The sequence below is a fragment of the Aythya ferina genome, assembly GCF_964211825.1.
Source record: "Aythya ferina genome assembly, chromosome: 20".
Lineage (NCBI taxonomy): Eukaryota > Metazoa > Chordata > Aves > Anseriformes > Anatidae > Aythya > Aythya ferina.
In genome coordinates this window covers 4,047,118-4,065,630 of record NC_140318.1, presented here as the reverse complement: position 1 = coordinate 4,065,630, position 18,513 = coordinate 4,047,118, and the positions used below count along the sequence as shown (strand labels likewise).

General features: G+C 42.5%; 1 protein-coding gene across 22 annotated transcripts in view; it reads left to right on the top strand.

Annotated features, from left to right (window-relative positions):
- The window catches only part of FNBP1 (formin binding protein 1), a 96,495-nt gene that overhangs the window by 24,991 nt on the left and 52,991 nt on the right, over positions 1-18,513 (top strand). For 15 of the 22 annotated variants that reach the window (XM_084493972.1, XM_084493963.1, XM_084493970.1 and 12 more), the window contains exons 1-4: positions 2,807-2,932; positions 5,565-5,680; positions 9,630-9,686; positions 12,194-12,341. In XM_084493972.1, coding sequence (XP_084350098.1) covers positions 2,822-2,932; positions 5,565-5,680; positions 9,630-9,686; positions 12,194-12,341 — 432 coding nt within the window. In that variant the 5' untranslated portion in view covers positions 2,807-2,821. Of the gene's footprint in view, positions 1-2,806; positions 2,933-5,564; positions 5,681-9,629; positions 9,687-12,193; positions 12,342-18,513 lie in introns of those variants that run through there. The other 7 variants (XM_084493976.1, XM_084493980.1, XM_084493973.1 and 4 more) reach the window with 1 other exon arrangement.

Here is an 18,513-nt window from a genome sequence, read left to right as displayed (position 1 = left end):
ACCTCAAAGCCCACCCAGTTCCAGCCCTTTGCCCCCAGCCCCATCCAACCTGGCCCTGGGCACTGCCAGGGATGGGGCACCCCCAGCTCCTCAGGGCAGCCTGGGCCAGGGCCTCACTGCCCTCGGAGTAAAGATTCTCCTCCTTTTATCTAAACCTATCCAAATCTACAGCCTTTTAGCTTAAAGCCATCCCCCTTGTCCTATTACCACACCCCGTGACAAAGAGTCCCTCCCCAGCTCTCCTGCAGCCCCCTCTGGGTTTGTTGGTGAAAATGAAGGTCTCGTCCATCCCTGGATTTGAATGAGCCCTGAGCTGGATGATTTCACAATAGATGAAAGCACTCTTGAAAGAATTAGGAATATCTTACTGACCTGATCCCTGAAGACCACATGAATAACATTATTGCTCAATAACTGGTTGTACTCCATGTTTTGTGGCTTAGGAATGGAGGGAGGGTTTTTTAATGGCTAACTTTCTTCTTCCCAAAATACTTTGCTATGTTGGTGAATGTGACTTCAGGAGAATACTTGAGAAGTGAGGGAATTTGACAGCTTAAAGTAGCAGCTAAAACAAGGAAAAGCAAATAGCAGGACCATTTCCATTTTAAGCATTGTCAGTGTAAAAAGGCTGCAGCTGAGTTTCAGAAAGTATGCGTGAGCATGAGGTTATTTGGGTAAAAATACTGGGAGGGAATTAATGGAAACAGAAACAAAGTCAGAAACACTTTTGCCTTAGGAATGAAATTTTCAAAGCCCGCTGGGTATTTGGATGCCCAGTTCCCATTCAGCTTAGCGACGAAGCTCTTTCCTCCTTGGAGTTTACATTTTTATCTATCTGCTCAAGAAGATGCTGAGCACTGAAGAGATGCGGAGACGCAGCTTGCTTGCGGCAGCTCGCAGCCAGAGGCTGTGCTGTCCACCCACGTGGAGCCGGGTGGCTCAGCTCGTGTGCTCGGCTCCCCGGCGCTCGGCGGAGGCTCGGTGTTTGTGTTGGCAAGTGGCACTGTTGGTGGGAGCTGCTGGGGTCCAACGGAGGAGCAAGTCCCAGCTGTGCGAGCACTCTCATGATGTGTGTTTCCTGAGCACCCTTCAGGACTCTGCGTCTTCTTTAGTGAGCTGTTGGTACCACAGGGAGGAAGCACGGGGGTTTGGAAATGGAGGAGGATGCAATTTGGCCCACTGGAAGGCCAAAGGACAGATGGTAACGTGGGGGCTGCGGCCACACACCTCGTTTGTCACTACTGTGTTTTGCTCAGGAGTGTTTCTGTATGCAAACAGGCCTCTGAGTCAGAGGAAAGTAGCAAACCGTTCTAGAAAACAATTGGGTTTACAGAAAATAGGCACAAAGTGCCCTTCTGTCTCCCCACCCTGTGGTCTGGTGGGAGCTGAGCACCTCGCCATGCTTCTCATCTTGTTTTCTCACTTTTCTCAAAGAGTGCTAAAGGCCTCATGGAATGTATTGTTTTCTACTGCCCTCTGAGTGGGAGGCTGAGAAGACTGCAGAAGAGAAACAGAGATGTGCAGGTTGGAATGAAGAGCTGAAGCAGCAGCTCATCAAGGGATCTGAGCCAGCTTCCAGCTGCTGAGCATCCCCGTCGAGCTGAAGCAGCACGTGTAACCTGCTCCTGTGCACCCAGCTCTGTGCCCATACTGCTGCCATCAGGCTGCTCCTGGTTGTGCAAACACCATGGGAATCCTCACACCCTCCACTCTTGCTCCTTTTTGTAAAGTAGATACTTCTCCCAGGCTTTCAGTGGGACCTTGATACCTTTATTGAGCTCCAGGCTTGGAAACCCTTGCGAAGTTTTGCTCTTGGAGTACAAGAAGCCGCTTCTACCTGGTGCTACAAGTGCTTAGGTTAGCCAAGTGCTAGCTGACCTACTGCTGGCTCTGCCCTCTTCATGATACCATTTTTACTGGAATTACTTGTTTTAAGTGCTTGTTTTATCCAATATAATGATTCTGGAGTTCAGTGAAAACTGAGATGAAATGTAGTACTGAAGTACTGGGAGTCTTTTGAAGAAATTTATTCAATTTTTTCCTTTCCCAACCTACTTATGGGAAATCTTATGGGAAGCAGTCTATTAGGTTTTTTAACTTTTTGGATTCCAAGTAGTAATGTATTTTTGTGGTGACCTTTGAAAATAACAAATGCCTTTTAAATCTTTTTAAAATTGCTAATTTCTTAAAGGCATGTTATTGTTGATGATTACTGTCAATCTCCTTTTAGAGACTGTGGTTTTGTACTGGTTGCACATACTGGCGATTTGGGAATTCTGTAAATTAAACTGATGACCAAAGCCTTCTGTGTACCCTCATTTGTCATTAGATTTCGTTAGCTTTAATGCAGAGCCTTCCCCTACCCTCAGCTTGCTGAGCAGATGCAGGACACGAGGAGGGCATGCATCGTGTAGGCCCCTCTGGCTGCATTCTTTCCTTTCAAATCTCATGCTCTCAATTTTACTGACTTTATTTCGTCCTTAAGGAGCACAGAGAAGAACTGAAGGTATGGGGCACATGACCCCAGTATAGCACATCATTGCAGGGCGTTGGCAGTTCAGTGAAATGACACTCAGGCCAAAACTGTTCAATGCCCGGAAAAGGACAGAAACTCTATCTTTAGCAAAGTCTGCAGAAAGGAGCTATATTTCACCTTGCCTGCTAGCAGAGGTTAGTGCTCATCGTTTCATCTGGTCAAGGTTCTTCTAGTTACCACTCGGTGTGGGACACAAGTTTCTTTCCTCGCTTTATAAATAGAAAGTTAGCATTTTCTCACGGTGTATCAGACAGCAGCAGCACGGTGTGTTCGCCTCTGCACAGCATGGAGTTCTCTTTCTCCAGACGTGACATAGTGAGGCAACCGAAACAGCCCACCAGATTGATCCAAAGGACCACAGAGCAGACCGTGTTAGCTTCTTGGAGTCATCTGCAGGTTTTTTTCCTACTTTAAAGGATGCTCTGAGAACAGAGCCTGAGGTGGGAGGGGGGGAGGCGGTGGTGGAAGAGGCTTGTACTGCTGGTGATTTTCGTTCAGAAAATAACAAGCCACTACCAAGATTGCTTTTCCAGGGTGTCTTTCCGTGCACTTAGCACAGTTTGAATTCTCTCAAAGGGCACGATCCTCCTCAAAGGGCATTCTTCCCTAATGGGAAGCTGTGACCTTTCCTCTTGGGTAGGGTTACAGTAAGATGCAAGTTAGTTTCTTGCTAGCAGTACAGAACATCTGAGAAGAGTGGTCTGATTTGCTTACAGGGGGTTAGCACTTGGATTTCCCTACCTAACACTTCCCTTTTCAAAGCTGGGAGTGTGTGTGAATATATGTAAACTTGTGGGTACTGGACTGCCTTGCCGGGTATTTATTTTATATGCATGTGTTTATGTTAAATAATGTAAATTGTGGAAGAGCAGAGCGTGGGATAGCTAGACGGCCTCTTTATCAGAACCCTTACAAAGGCCACGTTTGCAGCACTTTCTCGACACCAGCGTAGTCTGTGAGATTTAGAGGTTGTATATCAGGAACTGAGCAGGAGCTGCCTCTTGTGGTCCTCAGGCACTGCTGGGAGCCCTGCGGGCCGAGGAAAGGTGTGTGTGTTACCCCGGCATCACTGTGCTCTCCCTGGCTGTGCGGTCTGTATGCAAATACCTGCCAGCACAGTACATGCCTCTGCCTTCTGCAGAATACAGACATCCTCTTTTTGAGTGCATGACATGACTTTGCTTTAAGGGTGACTTACTTTGCTGGATATCAGAATTTTATTCTGTGCAGTCTGAGTCCTCCTTTTTAGTTGCCTTTAACCATTTTTTCCATGGCTTCTGGAGCACAGGTCTTAGGGCATCATAGGAGTTCTTTGCTATTTTGGTACTTGTACACTATTGCCCTTTGCTGTTTCCCCCTGCCCTGTGACTCTTTCGTTGTCTAAAACTGACATTGTTTAAACTGAAGCCTAGTCTGCTGTGGCTGATGGGTTTAAAGCAGTCCCTTATGCTAAAGCAGAGCAACCGTGCAGCTACCCAGAGCCGATGTGTCCAGCCCCGTGCATGTTACCTGCTGTTTTAACTGGTTTCTTGATAGTTCTGCAAGTTTTCTTCCTGTAAGGCATTTCTGATTTCTTTCCTTCAAAATACACTTAATACACTTTCATTAGCAAGCAGCAGCTTCTGTGTGCAGTTGTCTTGCTCAGCGCTGGAAGAATCTCTCCTGATACGATCTCATTTTCTGTCCGAACCGGAAACGCTGCAGCACACAAAGTGGTATTTGCTTAAAAGCAGCAGAGTCAGAAACGAGGCTCTGTAGTAGGCTTGTTATTTTTTTCGCTTTGTGCATCTAAGGAAGTGGGTTTATAGCACCTTGATAACGCTTGATGATAGCCCTACAAACTGGTAATCACAAGACAGATAGAAAGCAGCATCGCTTCTGTCGGAAGCTTTAATTATGGCAGCTAAGCATTTGACCTAAATCTCTTGGTGTATAGATATTTTTGGAAAACATTACAAATCTAACTTCTGTACCACAGATGTACAAAATCTCTTCTTTGCTTTCCACGTAATACAGAATGGAACCTGCTGCCAAGTCATTCAGGCTGATATTAAATAGCTTGTTTACGTTGCATTTCGGTAGGATTAAGTATGCAGTATATCAAGATACCAAGTTTGCTTAAAACATAATTTAAAAGTGTTGTAGAAACAGTGACTTTTGAAATGCTACATGGAATGGATGATTATGGAATATGAGTATGGTTGAAGTAACTACATTAAAAAAAAAAAAAAAAAGTAATTTCAGGTTAACTCTATATAGTGATAAGTTGGCTTGGATAATTAATTTGGATTTAGAGTTGCTTAATTTCTCTTGGCATTTGCAAATCCCAAACTGACTTGTGGAATGTTCTTGATTGAAAAAGACTTTAGTGAAAACATGTGTGACTGTGTTTTTGAGGGTAGTGATTTTTGAAGAACAAAGTCGCATCTGTATATAAAAGTAGATAGACAAGAAGAATTGCTGTAAACATAGCTAATGTAATTTTGTGGCATCATTTGCTAGCACATCTTCTATTTTTGAACAAATCATGAGGCTGTAGGGGGAAGTAAGTTCTATTCTGTAGAAAGCCTTCGCTTTTCTAAGAGGTATTATAAATTCTTAGCACTGACAAAGGCTGAATTCAAATTATTTTTTAGACTAATATTAGAATTAGTAATTAGGAGTAGGCCTCAAATTCATGGGACTCCTGTTAACTCTTAGAGTGCAATAAAATTCTGACAAGAGTATCCGTTTCTTATCATTTGTCTTGGTATGTCTTGATATTAGAAAATTGTGTTCAGTTAAATTGCCAGAATTTTATGAAATGGAAGTGATTCAGAAATGAAGAACGAAGAGCATTACTGACTTGGCCTTATGTTAAAATATAGATTTCTGTTGATTTAAAAAACCTGCGTTGCTACAAAAATGTCTAACTGTGGCAATGGAAAATATTAATACTACTTTGTAGCGATATGTACTTTGGAAATTATTTTTAGTTATTTCTATGTTCAATGAGACTAAACATTTATTTTTTTTTGCTTCATTGCAGGACCAGTTTGACAATTTAGAAAAACACACGCAATGGGGTATTGATGTTCTGGAAAAATACATCAAGTTTGTAAAAGAAAGAACAGAGATTGAACTCAGCTATGCAAAGCAGCTTAGGTAAGTTGATATGCAAAGTTCTGGACTTTGAGTTGCATCTGTTCAGCGCCTGTAATCATCTGGAAGTTCATGTTACAGTGGTGGTAATTTGTATAGCTTATAATGATTGCTTTTAGATGGAGAATAGCTTTAGTTTAAAGAATGGAAAGCTAAAATTAATTTAACATGCTGGTTTTTATCTCTGCTAAACATCATATGCTTTGTAAAAGTAAGGGTATTTAGGTGACTGAATAGCACACTGGGGCTTACTCGTGATTTACTCATGGTTAATGGCTCAAGCTTTGGGGTAGCGTTGTAATGTTTTCCATGAAATTAGGACTGCACAGGAATTCTGAAAGTTTTAAGAATTCAGCACAATAATAATTTGTTACAGGACAAAGTTTAGGGTTTCTTTTCATAACAAAAGAACGCTTCAACCTCTCGTTGAACTGGCGCTGAAGAAACTGCAGGTCAGAAAGTCAGTCTCGGCACGTGGAAATTTAGTCTACAGTCATATTGCAGCCTAAGATTTGAATTTTGACACTTTGAGAGTCTTGCCAATGTTCTTGCAATGCGTCTCGAACAGAGCTGAGGTCCTTGGAATTTATCTGAAGTAGCTAAATTACTGGAAATTCCTTCTGGGTGTTTTCTGGGTTGACTGTCAGGTTGTACGTAAGGATATGAGTATAAGCGAACCAGACCCTGAAAACCAATTCCTTGAGGTCAGACCCACTGTGAATGGAGAAGAGGGAGGAGGGAAGGGGCATGAAGAACCACCCCACAATGGGTAGCTCTTACCCTTTTCCCCAGAAGGGCAGAAGAGAAGTGAACAAGGGTTAGTGGGGAGCACAGCCCAGCTGTTGTGGAGAGAGGCTATGATGCAACATAGTTGGCAGCCACTAGTGCCCAGGGTAATTAAGTGGAAGGGGTGAAGGGGATGGAAGCTAACTGGGAGGGGGAGTACAGGACTAATGCTTCCCAACCCCTCCAGTAAATCCATCCCTTTTTTCCCCCTGCATGATTATAATACATATTAGAATCTCCTTCCGTCTTCCCGGTATTTATAGAGATTGAGATCTGCGCTTCTAGTTGATCTGTATATACCTAAAGCAAAATGCCTATTAAAAAGAAAAAAAAAAAAAAAAAGCTAGCTCAGAACTTTTGATGCTTTAGTTTGAATGGCTTTTGAGATGGGCAATGGCTTATTATTTGCTAGAGGCTGGTACCTGATAAAGCCCTGCCTTCACGGTTATGTGCTTTCTCAGGGGAATGCCACAAGGATTTCCCAGAGTTTCTGCTATATAGACGAGCAGGAAATAGAAAATATAAGTTGTGAAGGAACAAATTGCTCACATCCTATGGAGATGAGAAGAGACTGAGTTACAGAGGCAGAGTGAGGTGGAAGAGAGCATGAGTAGACTGGGAAACCCCAGCAGATTACCTGTGTGAGCAAGTCTGTCTTACAAAGAATCACACCCTTGACCCACTGAATTTCTAAGGGTGATGAATTTTAGGCACGAAGAGCATAATCATGAAAATAAATAAGCAAACAAAATGTTAAAGGAAAGTGGGAGATGGTCAGAGAGAAGGCTATCTAAAGCTATTACTCTGAGAATCATGAGCTTCTGATGGATAATTGTGTGAAAGAATAAGGTGTCAGAAGTGAAAATGAGGGAGCAGAGAAATAAGCTAGGAAGGCATAAAAATGATGCAGAGTGAAAGGCAAACAGAAACATGAATCAGAGGCAGGTGCACAGGCTAGCACAGAATCTTTTTAGAATTGCTATTTTATTGCTGATCTTTTGTTTTTATGCGTTAGTTGCTGCTTTAATCGCTGTTAGATTTGCAGGTGTCATTGCTTTTCAAGCTTGAACCTGAGAAGTGCCAATATTTTGCTCCTGACACTGCATAATTGCACACTGAATTTCAACATGTGATAGTCAGATTGGCTCTTACTGGATGAAGTATCACTTCTGGATTCTGTATCACTTCTGTTTTTTTGTGGGCGTCATGGTTAAAACCCTATATACTTTTTTGATTAACAAAGAGGAGACAGAAATCAAAAAACCCTGTTAAATATGATATACATGTACATTTTTATAAGTGCATTATAGGGATTAGCAACTGGGTTATACATTTTATTATTTTCTTTGTTCCTTATTATATATTTTCTAAACCCGTTTTCTGTGAAAGCGTACTGTCTGCTGTTGTTTTACCCTGACCCAGTAGCATTTCTGTACCTTTAGAGGTTCAGTGGACTGTAGCTTTGTATGTCAGAATTACTTGGGCAGCATGATAGTAGGGAGATGTCCATCCTGAGTATGAAAATACCTTATTAGTTTAGTCTTCAATGTGTTTCCTTCTGTTTCTTTTTTTCTTTCTTCTTCAAGCAGGTGTGTGGAGGCATTCCTATCCACACGTAATCAGGCAGAACAGTTTGCAGAATTGTTGCTGTGCTGATACTTGGTTGAAACTGCTGTGTGCAGAACTAGAGAAAAGTTCATTGTTCCAGAGCATCCTCTTTTCAGAGAAGGCAGAGGCTGGAATGGAGATGCTTATCTGGGGGCCGCCCAGGAGGAATACTTACATTTTGAGGAACTGTCCAAGTCTATGGCTGTCCAAGTCTGCCAGGGCTCTGGCTAGAACTCTGTTGGTGCTGATGCTACTTAATTCCTTAGAGAAAACAAAATGAGTAAGAAAAGTGAGGCAAGAGGCTCTGCTGTCTCCCAGTTAGCAGTAAAACCAGCATGCAGCAAGGATTGGGTTACACCTACTTGAAAAGAAACTGCTTTTTCAGAAAGAAAAGACTTAATTCTGGGAATTCTCAAAAAAAAAAAAAAATAGCATAGATAGGCCAATGAATTTTAGTAGTTCATCTGTCAACGATTGCATCAGTACCACTGAAATGTTACTTGGAATCAGTGAAAAACAATCTGTAAAGTTAACCCAAGTGGTTTCTATTTAACTGTAGGGTAACAGAGGCTGCAGGAAGGCATAGAGTAACAAGGCTGAGTTTAAAATGCAGGACATCCCAGTGCTGCAGCCCTGAAAAGGCTTTAATTGCTAAGCAAGATGTGGCAGCTCCCTGGTTTGCATCATGTATGGTGTTACATTGCGCTACAGTCCAAATATGCATCATCATCCTGGGTTTTAAGCATCAGCAAGGTGCGCTGAGTGGTGGACAGCATGTGTTCTGTAAATCCTAGATTTGCTGCTGGCTAGGGGTTTGCAGTCATCTTTTTCAGGAAAAATGAAAGCTATAGAACAAGTCAGGTGTGCTAACCAAGATAGGTTCAACTTCCTTGCTCGAGATAAGATCACTGGAGAAGGATATCAATATTTTCAAATGAAATCATTAGTTGCGTATGTAGTAATGAGATGTAATCGTCTGTGCTAATTGGAATAATCAAATTTCACATTTCTGCCAGCATCAGTTAACGATCACAGAATTATCCCATTTGTATCATCTCAGTGCAGCTTCCCATAGCTTTACCAGGATTGTTTTTCTTCCTTGGAAGCATCCCGCAAAAGACAGGCAAACTTGCTGGGTCAGAGTCATCTCCTGCAGCAAATCGCACTTCCGTGAGCTGCCTGCCTTTGTGTGTGGAATAGCACCTTCTGCTGGGGGGACTTCTTACAGCTTCTCTGTGTGTCTGAGGGCCAGGAAAAGGGTTGTAAAAGGTTCTTTCGGGCAAAGGGGATGTGCATCAGCAGAACCAGAACTCAAGTGCGTTGTGTATTGACATTATGATTTTAAATTATGAACTTCTTGGGTTCAGAGCCTGTTAATTCATTGCAGTTACGCAGATGGAAGCAAAATGGGGCCCCTTCTTTTGTGATCATACTTCTGATAAGGCAGATACCTAGCCAGTGCAAATAAAAACTGAAGTGCCACTGTGTGCATGCAAAGACCATCCACTTATTTTAAAGGGTATTTAAAATTTAACTTTGTATATGCTTTTAATTTTAGGAACCTTTCGAAGAAATATCAACCCAAAAAGAACTCCAAAGAAGAGGAAGAGTACAGGTACGTTCATGATCTACTGCTGGGTAAGCATTCATTGACAGAGGAAGGGGAGCTATAGTTAGGTTACCTACAAGGATTTGGCTTCTAAACCAAAAACTTGCATTGAACTCTAGAGAAGAGAGAGATCATATGTTCATAAGCAGGCTTATATATGTGTTCTGGGTACTAGATGCCTTTTTTTTTCTTTTGTGTCTTTTCTAATGTACTTTAAAATCTTCAAGCCAGACTATACAGTGCTGGTTCTTTGAAGTGAATGACCAAACTCTAATTACCTTCAGCAGGAACAGAAGCAGTTGTTAATTTTAGCATGAAACTTGAGCAGTCCATGCAAGTATTAAATTACTCTAATGGACTGACGAGGCAGTCTAGTATGTTATTAAAGAGATCGTGTTGTAGCTCCACAGGAGAAATCAGGGTCTCTTGAAGAGTAAGGTAGAGAGATGTAGCTTGTAACAGGCAGTGTCCTGGAGCGGATCGACACATGACTTGCTGCTGTTGAAGGATGTTACATTGCCTCAGGTGCCTGCTGTTTATTTAGATATTCAGACTGTCTCCCTGGTGGCAGGGGACTAACGTAGTGTTTGCAGATAGTGACTGCAGTCTCAAAGCACAGGTCCTCCACTCAGTGACACTGAAAATGCATATGGAAGGCTGTAAACCATGTCAAAAAAAAAAAAAAGACCACAACACATTCCTGCCCTTGCTGAGATCAAAGATATTATTAAAGAGAGCTTTCTAGAGGAGAAGCCTTCCAATGGACAAGCTATAAGCTAGAGTTGTAACCTTTTCTGTGGAGCAATCTGACTTTTTCTAAAATTCCTTAACTTCATTGTTTTGTAATGCATCAGCTTTGAGCAAAGGCACTGTAAAAGATTCTGACCCTGCAGCCTTAAATTGCAGGAGGCTGCTCTGCTTCAGAGTTGAACCATTGACCTTGAAACTTGAAACGCTTCAAAGGAGTTTGGATTCAGGTCCAACTGTACTATTATACTGATTTAAATTCTTGGGTCAGGACCCCCCCTCCCCAGCTGGCTTGTACAGCTACCCTGCTGGTTTGTATCAACCAAGATAACAGCCTTTTCATTTTGTTTTTGATTGATTTTTTAGTAATGCTGTTTGGGAATCATTTATTGATGCCATTGTTTCCTGAAACAGTGATATTTACACAAGGAAGCTCATATTACCAGCACACTGGCTGTGTTGGTCTGTACCTGGGGTTAGGAAGAAATGTGTCTTTGGGTAGCTATACCATAAACTGGTATTTTTAGTTTACAACAACCTTTTGGACACATCTTCCTTTGCTGGAAAAGGATATTGGAGCTAAGTAGCTCATGCGATGTGACACAGAAGACTCTGTGTATCCTTTGCCCTTTTAAATGGAGTGTCCCCATGTCTCTAACGTCTGGGGAGTTGTCATGTGACCTTTGGATGCCTTGGACGCTGCATTGAAACAGCCTGTCTAAAAATGATGCATTTTCAAGTTTATCATCAGTCTGTAGTTCCGTGGTTGGATCCCCTGGCTTTTGCAGCTGGGGTGTCTCTTGAGGTACCGCAGCTTGACTGTGAATGTGGTTGCTTTTAATGGTTTGGGTCTCTTCTTTTTTTTTTTTTTTTCCCCCCTCAGTTTTTTCTCCAATGCCTTTCATCTCCTTTCATACCACTCCGCTTTATTTCCTCTGAATCTCCCCCCTTCGCTTTGGATTTTTGCCTGAAGGTGATGTTATTTGTGCAAACTGCTACCATTTAATATTAATAGTTTTCCTAGCGTGCGCAAGTGCAGCGCTTCAAAGCAGTGTTCTTCCAGCTGACCAGTACAACAAGCAGGGGAATTTAAATGCAGCTCTGTTGGCTCAGTGCTGAATATGCTGGTGACATCACCTGCTGTTTTTGAAATTGTGTGCACAGATGTTCACTTCTTCCTTTTAATAACATGTGGAATGTTGTATTGGAGAGTAATATGAAAAGTAAACCTTGCAATGGAAGGGACCAAAATATGTGGTTTGACAATGAACACCTGGTTAGTAAATTCACTGTTTTTTGGAAAACTTTGTAAGTTATAGCTAACCTAAATCCAACTAACATTTTGAAAAGTTTTCTTTTCTGCACAGTGCTAGCCAAAGGTTGGTTGGTTGGATTTTGCCAGGTGTGGAGTTCACTGACTCTGTGCACTGAATTGTAGGACTTGAAAGAGGGTAACTCGAAAATGTTTGGTGAGTAAAGATTAGAGCAGTGAAGTCCCAGAGCAGTACTGATAAAAACACTTGGCTTTCTCAAAGTGTTGTGTTCTAAGAGCCAATGTCAAACTGTCGAAATGCAGATAAATTTATCAGACCGTCAGTGTGCGGGATCAGTTTCCTTCTGAGGGCATTTTCAAGTGAACCTGTGCTAATTTGTACTCAGTCTCGTGCAACGATAGTAAATGCTTCAGAAGGGTACAACCTCCCTTTGCAGTGTGGATGTCTGAAAACAAAGGGACTAAAAGCCAAATGCATTTTTGTCCTCTGCAGGTACACATCAACTAAAGCCTTCCTAGCCACTTTAAATGAAATGAATGACTATGCCGGACAGCATGAGGTCATTTCAGAGAACATGACCTCTCTTATCACTGGAGAGTTAACACGCTATGTGCAGGAGCTGAAACAAGAGAGGAAATCGGTAACTGAATGTTTTTTATTATTCACGATTAATTGCTAATTAAGACAGATAATTAGTGGTAGTGGAGTTCAATGTTAAGCAAAATTAACATGCAGTTAATAAACACAAGCTTTGCTAATGAACCAAGCATTAAAAAAGTGGGTTACATGCCCTGGCCAAGGCACTGAACCGTTTGAATCAAATGTTATAAAATCAGACAGCTATGCCTTCAGGAGAATGCCTGCTAAATAAGGTCAGAAACCCATCTGTGCTCAAGGCTCTGTTAGCCAAAAGCTTGTTTAGGGAAGAGTCCAGGCACCACATAAAGCATGAAATAAACAGAGAAGCTGTATTACTGAAACTTTCATAAAGAATTATTATTATGAACTTGATTCACGTTTTCCTGCTTCTCAGCCAGATCTAGTCAACAAAACTCTTTCAAAAAAGATTTATAATGAGAAGTGCTTTGTTTTGTGATGTTGATGACTCTTTTTTCAACCTGTTGTCTTTCAAGATCGCTAAAATTAGGATTTTGTTAATACTGTATTTTAACTGGTAGCAGGCACGCAGGTTCCTCAACTACAGCAAAAGTTGAAAGCTGATTACTTTGCATGTCACCAACTGTGAAAGGCGTGTAGCTGAGATGTGTTTGTTTCCTTCCCCTGCCTTGAAATCTTTTATCCCTGGAATGCGTGGGCATAAAATACCGTTCCTAAGGATTATTGTTGAAAATATTCATAAACCATGTATGAAATGGCTAAGCAAAGTGCAACAGGGCAAGGGAGCATCAGGCCACATACTTCACTTCCAGATGGTAGCCAAACTGTTGGTCCATTATGGAAAGTGCAAAGTGCTCTTGTTAGTCCAGCAAAACTTAAGCATTTATAAATAGCCCCACTAAACATTAAGCCTGTGTTAAAGTGCTTTGCAAGACCAGACTCCTGAATATTACTGTGTTTTCCGAAGTGTGGTATGAGAATAGTAAGCCTGTCAACAGCGGATATGAACATACGGACACACCTTTCATTTGCAGAATGGTGTGTAATCTTTCAGAGACGCATTATTTGGCCAGCAGCATGGAAATGTGATTTGCGTATAGTTGGGATGGGAAAGTTATCTTGGCTGCTTCTGTGACCTTTTATTCCATATGAACTCTGTACAATATGCAAAGTCAAAAAAAAAAAAAAAAGTGTTCTGTATGGTGTTTTGTTGTCATTTCTAATTTTTACCTGATTTCTAAATTATAGGGACTTATGAAGTGATTGGAATATGTCTTGGACATCTTAAGTAAAATAATGAAGGGCTTGGTATCTTGTAAAGAATGCGAGCAGTAACTGTATTGCTTTTTTCTTATGCTTGTGGAGTTTTATAGTAAGTTTGGCTCAGAAGTATCTGATGGGTGAATGACAAGCAAATTATTTTAATGTCAGTCCAGCAATACAGCATAGGAACAGCAAAAAAAGGAACTGACAGTGTGTTTATGCGCTGCTGGTGATAACTTGTAGCTTTTAACAGAAGATAGCTGTCAGTCATGGGTGCTTGTTTTGTTCTCGTAACATGAGTACAAACGTTGTGAATTATGAATCCTTGTCTGATTCCTTTGGATTTTTCGTTTATGAGCAAGTGGTGTTGAAAAGGGAATTGCTTCTGCCTTCAGGCGTTTTTCATACATAGTCTCTCTCATTACATACCATAAAACACAATTTCATCAGTCATGCTGGGATCTGCAGGGTAAGGTGATTGTTGTGTAAATATCACAGAGGTCTGATGCTCTGGCAAAACCTCTTGTGATACGAATTGATGAACAGTTCGGGATTTCCAGTAATATTGCTGGCAGAGTTCTTGTGCTTACTGCTTAATGTGTGATCAGCCATTGTGCTAGGAGTTGCTGCAAGCCGAAGGAAAAGGTGATCATTCCTGAGTCTAGGAATAATCCACAAATAGGACCTGGGGGGGGGGGTGCTTCTTGTCTAGAGTCTTGAATGACTTAATCCAAATGATACAAGAGCCTAAATATGTGTAAAATGGAACAAACTTCCAGTGGTTTCAGTATGATTGAGTTACATAAGCACCCTTGCTTTTATTGTCATAATTTTTCTCCATGGAAAAGGGGAATGATCCACAGATGCATCATAAGCATAAGTGTGTAAAAGGGGTACTCAGATACAGCAAAGTGGTCAGACAAATGCACCAGGCTTGAGAGCTTCTATTTCTAAAGGGAATCCCTTTGAAACGCAGTAGGAATTGTGCATTTAGCAGGCATGAGCGATGAGGCTGGTGATGTTTAAATGCACAAGGTCTTATGTATGCCTACATTACTCTGTTTTCATGCTCATTTAGCTCTATTGATTAAAGTGGAATTACACCAGCAGGCGATTGGTTGCACAGAAGTAAATCACACTTCTTTGTTTTCCTCCGTGACAGCTACGAGCCCATAGCCTGTAAGTAAGCAGCACAGAACCTGATAGTATATAAAGCCTTACACTAGTTTCCTGTTGGATAAAACTCAGTTTGTGTGCAATTTTTAAGTGAGTTTGTTGGACTGCTGTGTAAAAAGGTGTGCTTTATACATGCCTTTGTAAAGTTTTCCATGTTTGATAGTTGCTAATGGTGAAAATATGGCAAGAAGCTAATTAAAAACAAGCAGGATGACTTGCAAATTCACAGTGGCTTGGTGCTGTTGTTCAAAAGACAGATAACTCCTGTTTCTCCTGGCCTGGTTTAAAGCCTGGGGAGAGTCCTGGGTTACCTTTTGTTTTTACCGATGACATATATGATGTTTTTTGCTCACTAGAGAAAGAAATCAGGCAAAGAATCTTTTTGTGAAACTCAGTTATCTTCAGCGACGCAGGTCGGTGTGTTCAGTTTCATTGTGTTGTGCATTCCTCTTCCATAGCCCACACTGACGTTAATACTGTACCAGCTGATGTTGTGTTCTGCCCTTGCAGTCACAGGAGCTGCACATACACCCTGCCTGCTATTCCCATACAGCTTGTGTGTGTAAGAGGGAGAACTCCTTGCACTGTTTCGGTTCTTCCCAGCTCTCCGGTGAAGTGAAACTCGTACAGTACAGTTCCTCACTTTCACTTCTTTTTGTGCTCTCTTGATCTTGGTGTGTCTGTGCTCTCATGTGAGTAATTCTCTTTTTCAACTGACCTTGATAACTACTTCCAAGCTGAAATGTCGGTTCCTATGCTGCATGTGAAGGTCATAAACCATCCGTCTTCCTTTTGGGGTTGTTGAGGCTGTGCCTGAGTTCCCCTTCACTGTAGGAAGACGTCTGTCATCAAACCACACCAACGAGTGGGGGATCGCCAGCGTGGTTCAGGGAAAGAACTTCTACAGGCATTCTTTGTGCAGTCCCAATTTCACAAGGACCATGTTTTGAGGTAACTGTGGAAGCTGTCAAGTTTGAGCCAGGCACCCTGTGAAATTGGGTCTTAATCTTGCTCATCTGTGATGAAAGAAAAGGAGGTGCTCCCGGTAACGTCAGGAGAGGCTCCTTTATTTCACAAGCATTAACAGGTTGGAGATGTACTCAAGACTTCTACTCCCACCCAGCGTGACTGCTGCTGGTTGTGACAGCAGCTCCTAAGCAGACCACTTGTTCTCATTGTGGGAGAATGATCACCAGCATTTTGGTTGCGTAGGTGAGGGAGTCTCCTCCATATTGCTGTGCCTACTGAGTTACTCAGCACGTTTTATTCTATTAAGAATATGCATAAATTTAGACACCAGCTATTTTTTTGCTACCTTCTTTTTTGGTGACACCAGTGCTTGGACTTCTGAGCAAGTGTAGCCAATGCAGTCCAATCACTGAGGATTTCCTTTTATTTTTTATTTTTTTTTAATTCCTTAAAGCTTCTCAAGGGAGATGATTAAGGCATTTTCTCAACTTTGGCTGAGGAAGACCCTCAGTGCTGTCACTTGCCTGGATAGAAACTCACAAATTAATTCCTGTGACAATCCTCATTTTGGGTCCCTGTTCACAAACCAGGTCTGACTCAAGGCCTCCTCTGGCAGCAGCTGCTCTGTGTTTCTGTGTAGCCACTGCTCTGGCATCAGCTTTGCTAAAAAAAAGTGTTTGGGAGTCATGAACTATCCCTCTTGTTACTGCTTCTGCTTTCACCTCTACCTCCACCTCCCCACGGGGATCGGCTGGCTCCATACAATCAAGCATGAAAGTCAAGCACAAGCCAAGAGCCCTGCTGCAGACTGAACTGGTGCAGCACTGGGATTCTGTGGTTGGGAGAGAATTTACCTGATGTCAATACGTTCCATTTTGTGCCAGGATAGAAGCAGAGCAGGGAATGAATGCATCCTTATGGGTACTGCAAGGGTAAAAATGGTCTGGTTCTTCATGGTGCAGCATGTGCGCCCTCCCTGTGTGTATTCATACTGGGGGTGTGCATTTCAGAGAACTTTCTGTTTCTCAGAGGCTCTCAGGTGTTGATGAAAAGTAAATAATTGGAGGAATTCTGCCACGTTCGTTCATTCTGAATAGTGCCCTGTTCTGCAAATAGTCCTGTGGTTTTCGACAGGATTTCTCATGGAGTTGCACCGTGCAGGCGTGAGGCAGGGTGGCAGAATACAGCCCTGTCAAGTGCACAATGGATTTTCCCTGTGGCGTTCTGGATGTGCCTCCAGGTTTGGAGCACAGCTGTGCCTTGTGCTGCAGAGGTGCGGAGACACGCTGCTGCCTTCCAGAAACTAAAGAGGCAACGCAGACAGCAGGAAAAGGGACAGCGTGGAAGGAAAGGCTTGGCCATACTTCAGATTTGGGTTGATTAGATTCAAACTGAGCTTACTCCAGCTCTTCTGTGACTTATCCACTTACCCAATGTACTGCCCCAACGAATGCAGTTAGAGGGATTTAGGTTTGGCCTAAGCCTAGAGGTAAAAAAAAAAACTAAAAATGAATGAATAGTTAGGTTGGCAGCTAGAAGCCTGCAGGAGCTGCTTATGAACAGAACGAAAACTCTGGGCATTTATGGGAGATTCTCTTGTGCTCAGTATGCTGCACAACAGTCCCCTTCCACATGCTCATCCTCTCTTCCTTGCAAGGCAGTGCAGCTGTATTTCATGAAACTAAATTGTGTCAGTGTTAGGCAGCAGCTATGAGAAATGAGGGAATGCAGCAAACTGCTTAGGGAAGATCGTAATAAACTTTGTATATGCTTAATGAGCCCTTGTTTCTTTTTTCCCCAAACTATAGCGCAAATATAATGAAATTGTGCTAAATATTTGGATGTATCATCTAATCCTGCTGTCAAAGATGGTTCTGGAATGGGAGAAAGCAAGCGCTTACCCAAGTTTCCAAAACATTTGTGGGTGGGAAGCTAACAACAATACCCAGTTCAGCTGAAAGGTGTACTGTGAATGTTAGTTTTAGTGGGGTTAAAGTTTAGACCACTGGACTTGGTGTCTTGCACTACCCAGTTTTGAATGGATACAGTGAAGTTTGAAATAAAAATGTGAATAAACTGACTCCTGTTTACTCCGTGAAGGATGCTGCCAAACAATATAGCTGCAAGCAAATGTAGTCTTGTTTTCTGTGCATTCGCCAGAGCATTGTGCTTCAGAGGAACAGCCTGTTACAGGGGGGAGATGAGATGTCTCCTAACAGCAGTCACTCTCCCTGCTCTGTGCAGAACTCTGCAATGCCTGAGGGCCAGAGATGCTGATCAGCACCGGTAGGCAGCTCTTTTTTTTGTACCTTGGTGTTCGGTACTAAAGTTGGGTCTCCTGTGGAGAAGCCCCAAGATTTCCTCTTGCAGGGCGCTTTAGCACAACCGGGCTTTTAAGGACGTGATCAGACCCCAGGGCAGGATTTGAGTGGGGTGCATGATCTCCGAGCACTGCAATACCTGTGTTTGAGCTCCCAGGAGCCCTGGCCTTCTGGCCTGCTGCCTTGGAGGATGTCAGCGTGGCAGGACGTGCTGGAGGACCCCGTGGCTCTGCTCCTGTGCTGCTGAACTGCAGCCACGCAGCGCTGCTCTGCCGTGAGGATCAGCACGCCACGGAGCCATCTCCATGTCCAACAAGTTGCTTGCTTCTGCCTTACAAAGCCCCAGCCAGACTTGGGTGTAAGGAAGACTACGAGGCTATGTAGCATGAAACAGCACAAAACATCCACAGGCATCGCTGTCACAAAGTGTCTTCTAGCTCTGTGCTCTTCCTCTCCTTATTGTCC